This window comes from Dipodomys merriami, unplaced genomic scaffold (assembly GCF_024711535.1).
Source record: "Dipodomys merriami isolate MVZ:Mamm:240054 unplaced genomic scaffold, mDipMer1.0.p SCAF_106, whole genome shotgun sequence".
NCBI lineage: Eukaryota > Metazoa > Chordata > Mammalia > Rodentia > Heteromyidae > Dipodomys > Dipodomys merriami.
This window is the reverse complement of record NW_027202338.1, coordinates 2,599,522-2,605,521: the sequence shown is the minus strand read 5'-3', so window position 1 is coordinate 2,605,521 and position 6,000 is coordinate 2,599,522. Positions and strand designations below refer to the sequence as shown.

Below are 6,000 nucleotides of genomic sequence, written 5' to 3'. Positions count from 1 at the left end.
CAGCTCTGAGCTGGGGGGGGGGGAGGGGAACCATCTTGTAGTGCAAATAAACACAGTTGTGCAAGCCTGTTCGTGCGCCTTTCCTCACACTCAACATGCAGTCGCATCCTGGGAAATGGGATGGAGTCCTCCTCCCTCCCCTCCCCCGTCCCCATGGGAACTGAACCCCCTTCCCACCAGTATCCAGGCAGAGCCTGCCCAGCTCAACTTCAACACCCCAAATCCAGCCTCGGGTGCAGCTAGAACTACCTGTCAGGTCAGATGCTGCGCAGAGCTCTCCGCCCTTCCCCCCCCCGCCTCCTCCCCCCCCCCCCAGCCTCTTGTCCCATCTTACAAGCTCCAGAAAACATTGCCACTGAAGCACTGAAGCCGGTGAGCTGTGACTTCTCATCTTGGCAACAGGCCTGTGCTGTCCTGGCACGGAGATCATCAGGGGCTGCCACTGAAGTGTCCTGGACCCATTGCCATACCATGACCTTCCCACACACACACACAAAACACACCCCGCCCCCCCCCCGCCTCCCCCTCCTCCCCCCGGCTCAGTTCCTACCCCATTCAACCTGTGACCCTGCAGACATTGGTGCTTCATGCCTAATCCTACTCAGGAAACTGAGATCTAGGGATTGAGGTTCAAAGCCAGCCTGGACAGGAAAGGCTGTGAGACTCTTTTTTTTTTTTTTTTTTGTCGGTCGTGGGGCTTGAACTCTGGGCTTGGGCGCTGTCCCTCAGCTCTTCAGCTCAAGGCAAGCGCTCTACCACTTGAGCTACAGCGCCACTTCCGGTTTTCTGGTGGTTTATTGGAGATAGGAGTCTCACGGTCTCTCCTGCCCGGGCTGGCTTTGAACCGCGATCCTCAGATCTCAGCCTCCTGAGTAGCTAGGATTACAGGCGTGAGCCACCAGCGCCCGGCAAAACTAATTAATATTTTTGGGGGGGGGTGTCCGGTTGTGGGCCTGAACTCTGGGCCTGGGCACTGTCCCTCAGCTCTTCAGCTTAAGGCTAGCGCTCTACCACTTGAGCCACAGCACCACTTCTGGCTTTTTTCTTTTTGCTTATGTAGTGCTGAGGAATTGAACCCAGGGCCTCAGGCATGCAAGGCAAGCGCTCTACCACTGAGCCACCTTCCCAGCTGTGAGACTCTTATCTCCAATGAACCACCAGAAAACCCGAAGTGGAGCCATGGTTCAAGTGGTAGAGCACTCACCCTGAGCTGAAGAACTCGGGGACAGCGTCCAGGCCCAGAGTTCAAGCCCCATGACTGACCAAAATATATATATATATATATGTGACCCCCTTACCCAGCCAGATGATCTCCCCACATATCTCTTCCTGCCCCCACCACCAAAAAAAAAAAAAAAAAAAAAATCACATTAGCTCAGTTTGATTGCAGGTTGTTTTTAAGGCTTGGAGTGGGGCTGAGGGGTGGGGGTGGGGCTGCACTTTTATTTCTCTTCTGACAAGTCACGTCTCTTCCAACTTTCAAGCATGTACTTGAGAAGAAGGCCCAGCTTCCTGCGGGTGGAGAGCGGGGCGTCCTCACTACCCCCTTCCGCGGGTCCCCGCTTGTCCACACTACTGTCACCAGCTGCCTCCAAACTGACCTCTGCTGTCTGGGATTCGTCCTCTTCCAGGGCCTTGATGCGCACACGTTGTGCGTCCTCGGCCATCTCGTTGAGACAGCCCTGCAGCATGGTGTACACGGTGCCGAAGCTGATGCCCCCGGCCACCAGGGTCCCGAACACGGGGATGCCCCTCTCAAAGGCACGGGCCACCCGCATGGCGCCATCGGATGACTGGGAATAGAGTCTCAGGACGGTTTCTGGCGAGACCTCATTGGCCAGCGGGGAGCGGATGACGGAGCGGAGGTCGCCCGCCTGCTTGCCCACCTGCTCGGCCAGCTTGGCCAGCGAGTCGTCGTCCAGACCAAAGCTGCGGTGGTACCCACGCAGGGAGCGGATGAGGAGAGCATCATCGTAAGCAGCGGCCAGGCCGGGCACGGGCAGGGTCTGGATGACCCCGGACACCAAGGCCGTCTTCAGTACCTGTTCTTGCAGCATGTCTTTTTTCTTCTGCAGGGCCTCGAGCGAGATGTCGGGCAGAGACAGGAGGCCCGCATGGCGCCGATGGGCCGGGAGATCATGTTCCCAGGTGGCCACGAGCAATGGGAAGTCATAGCGGCCTGGGGAGAGGTTAGACACGAGGAAGATGCGGGGATCGGTCACACCCACTGCCCGCAGGCGATCAGAGCAGTGTTCCCGGATCTCTTGCAGCACGGCAGCCTCGCTGAAGCCCGAGGGCCTCTGAGTGCGCGTGGCAGCTAGGTCCTCGTCCACCTTGGTACGCACGAAATAAAACTTCTTGCCCTGGCGGAGGATCTCAGAGGCCAGGCGGGTCTCCACAGCCCCGCAACGCCGGGGGGACACCAGAAGGAAGAAATCATACCGCCCAAAGTCCACCTGCTTCAGGTATTTATCAGCTGGACAACCTGGACACCCGGCCCCTGGCAGGTCCCACAGGGTGACATCAGGAAACTGGGGGTGTGGGTAAGGTGAGGGCTGCATCGTGGTCTCCACCACCCCAGTGAGCGCCGCACCGGGGTCTTCAGCCCCCAGGCCACGCAAGGCATTGATGAGGGACGACTTGCCCGCTCCTGACTCGCCCGTGACGCCCACCTCCAGCCGGGTGCTCTCCGTGGACGCCAGCAGCTCCCGGAGGCGAGATGCGGCCTGCGGGATGTCGCCGGACTCGAAGGCTGTACGCAGGGCCTCCAGCTCTTCCTTGGTCATGAGAATGGTGGTGTCCTCATCGCCAGACACTGAGGGCAACTTGGACGTAGCCATGGTGACCAGTGGGGTCAGAGCACTGGGTGGACACCCAGGGAGAGTCTGCGTCTGGGGAAGAAAGGAGGGGTAGGGGAGAGGGCCTTAATGTGGGACAGGAAACTTGGGGGACACGTGGCCCAGGTGGTTAACTTGCTGTGTAACACAGGAAGCTCCTCCATGCCAGTGTGCTTTTTGTGTGTGTATGTGTGTGTGTTGGTTCTGGGCCTTGAACTCTGGGCCTGGGCACTGACCCTCAGCTCTTCAGCTCAAGGCTAGCACTCTACCACTTGAGCCACAGCACCACTTCCAGTTTTCTGGTGGTTTATTGGAGATTAAGAGTCTCATGGACTTTCCTGCCCAAACTGGCTTTGAACCACGATCCTCAGATCTCGGCCTCCTGAGTAGCTAGAATGACAAGCATGAGCCACCAGTGCCTGACTTCAGTAGGCCCCAATTATTGACTTAATAATACCCTGGCCAGGTGCCAGTGGCTCACGCCTGTCATCCTAGCTACGCAGGCTGAGATCTGAGGATCGTGGTTCAAAGCCAGCCCCGGCAGGAAAGTCAGTGAGATTCTAATCTCCTATGAACTACCAGAAACTGGAAGGGAGGCTGTGGCTTAAGAGATAGAGCAGTAGCCTTGAGCCAAAGAAGCTCAGAGACATTTACTAGGCCCTGAGTTCAAGCTGAAGGACAGCACACACAGAAAATTAAAATTAAAATTAAAATAAAGCTAGGAGCTGGTTGCTCATGCCAATAATCCTAGCTATTCAGGAGGCTGAGATCTGAGGATCTCAATTCAGAACTAGCTGGAGAAGGAAAGGCCGTGAGAATCTTATCTACAATTAACTAAAAAGAAAAAAAAAATTTAAAAGGGCGGGGGGGGGGGGTGGGAAAGTGGCTCAGTGCTTGCCTTGCATGCATGAAGCCCTGGGTTTGATTCCTCAGCACCACATAAGAAGAAAAAGCTGGAAGTGGAGCTGTGACTCAAGTGGTAGAGTGCTAGCCTTGAGCTGAAGAGCTGAGGGACAGTGCCCAGGCCCAGAGTTCAAGCCCCACAGTCGACAAAAAAACAAACAAAAAACCAGAAGTGGCACTGTGGCTCAAAGTGGTAGAGCGCTAGCCTTGAGCAAAAGAGTTTAGGGACAGTGCCAAGGCCCTGAGTTCAAGCCTCAGGACTGACCAAAAAATAAAGGAAAGAAAAAAAGAAACCAGAGGTGTAATTGTGTCTCAAAATGGGAGTGTGCTAGACCCTATCTGAAAAATAACTAAAACAAACATGAATACGTAAGTGGCGTACGTCTTAAGGGTGAAATCATGAGTTCAAATCCCAGTACCACCCAAAACAAGCAACAACAAAAACCACCAAAAAAAAACAAAACAAAACCCACACACATAAAAAAAAACAAAACCCAGTGCCTGGCACATAGTAGGTGCTCAGTTTTTAGCATCACCCCCCCCCATCAGTATTCTTTCATGGTCTGTGACTTTGTGGAAGCTTTTCCTGAGCCCCAGCCACCCTGGGTGGCCCTCCCCGCCACCAGGTTGGGGGACATTTCCCTCAGCCAGCTCTCTCCACCCCCTCCCACACCGCTCCCTAACCCACCTCAGTAGGCCTGGGAAAGTTCCTGGCAGCAAGGGGGCAGACAGTGGCAGTCAGTGGCCTTGGGGTTGGAATTAGAGCTGAGGGGTCAGGTTTGGGTCCTTCCCAAGCCCTCCGGGCTGTGCGCACCCACCAGCAGGGCGCAGGTGGCCAGCCCTGGCCGCGGGGACTCACCTGCCCTGCAGGCTCTCCCTCTGCCCTCACACTCGCCCCACAGGTGGGGTCTCCACCCCTGTGAGCCCCACGTCACACTCGGTTGCTAGGACCCATTGTATGATCCAGTGGCAGCTGATTGGTCAGCCAGGCTTTGGCTCATAATGCAACAGTGACGTCAGCGGGCGGGGCGAGCCGGGGGCGGGGCGGGGCTAGATGTGTCCTGGGGGCGGGGCCTTGGGAGCCAGGCCTGTTTTTTAGGGTCTTGTCTTTGTCAGTTGTGGGCCTGGGCACTGTCCCCAAGCTCTTCAGCACAAGGCGAGCGCTCTACCATTTCACTGGAGATAAGAGTTTGACAGACTTTTCTGCCTGGGCTGGCTTTGAACCGCGATCCTCAGATCTCAGCCTCCTGAGTAGCTAGGGTGACAGGCGTGAGCCACCAGCGCCCAGCTTCTTTGCTCTTTTCATCCAGCACTCACTTCCTGTCCCCTTTCCACCTCCTCCTGGTTCTCCTCTCTCCAAATTATAGTTCTTGCTGCTGGTGTTGATTTTTTTCTTTTGAGGCAGGATTGTACTTTGTAGCCCAGGCCAGCCTCCAACTCACAATCCTTCTACCTCAGTCTCCAAAGTGCTCAGACTAAAGCAGGCATTATCTCACTCAACTTTAGGGGTTTTGCCATGTCAAAAGATTTCCTGAGTTTGTAATTCTGAGAACACTTGAAATTGCCTTCCAGAGTGTTGTAACAATGTATACTTCCCCTAGACAAGGGTTTGTTTTGTCAGAATTTCAGCAACCCGATGGAGCCTCAAATCTTGCAGCATTTTTTTTTTAAATTTTGGTGCCAGGCTTAGCGCTTGAACTCAGGGCTTGAGAGCTGTCCCTGAGCTTTTGTGCTCAAGGTTGGCACTCTCTCCTTGAGCCATACCTCCACTTTTTGGTAGTCTCACAGACTTTCTTTTTTTTGGGGGGGGGGTCCAGTCGTGGGGCCTGAACTCTGGGCCTGGGCGCTGTCCCTCAGCTCTTCAGCTCAAGGCTAGTGCTCTACCACTTGAGCCACAGTGCCACTTCTGGCTTTTTTTCTTTTTGCTTATGTGGTGCTGAGGAATCGAACCCAGGGCCTCAGGCATGCAAGGCAAGCGCTCTACCACTGAGCCACCTTCCCAGCCCCTCACAGACTTTCTTGCTGGCTTTGAACTGCTATCCTCAGCTATCAGCCTCCTGAGGAGCTAGGATTACAGGTGTGAGCCACTGGTTCCCAGCTTCCTGCTTGATTTTTGCCCCAACCCTCCGAGAACTGTGGACAGGGTGGAGCTGGCCACCAGTGGTATTTCTAATGTGGCAGGGATTCTGAGCCAATATCTCAAGAAGTTCCACCAAGCTGCACCAGGACCCTTTCACCACTGGGAGAGTGAGCCCCAGGC

The 6,000-nt window shown here is 55.2% G+C and overlaps 1 protein-coding gene across 2 annotated transcripts; it reads right to left on the bottom strand.

Moving 5' to 3' along the window:
* Positions 1–1,375: 1,375 nt before the first annotated feature.
* Positions 1,376–4,684, bottom strand: LOC138813771 (interferon-inducible GTPase 5). Of its 2 annotated transcripts, none has more exons than XM_070002194.1 (2): positions 4,600–4,684; positions 1,376–2,891 (listed from the first exon to the last, which is right to left on the bottom strand). In XM_070002194.1, the coding sequence occupies exon 2, from the start codon at positions 2,838–2,840 to the stop codon at positions 1,443–1,445; it is 1,398 nt and encodes a 465-aa protein (XP_069858295.1). In that variant the 5' UTR covers positions 2,841–2,891; positions 4,600–4,684; the 3' UTR covers positions 1,376–1,442. The 2 variants fall into 2 exon arrangements, with proteins under 2 accessions (XP_069858295.1, XP_069858287.1); XM_070002186.1 differs by having other exon boundaries at positions 4,429–4,645.
* Between the last annotated feature and the right edge of the window lie 1,316 nt (positions 4,685–6,000).

Bases quoted from the DNA above. Each gene is read 5' to 3' on its own strand.
- LOC138813771 (XM_070002194.1), bottom strand. From the start codon at position 2,840: ATGGCTACGTCCAAGTTGCCCTCAGTGTCTGGCGATGAGGACACCACC.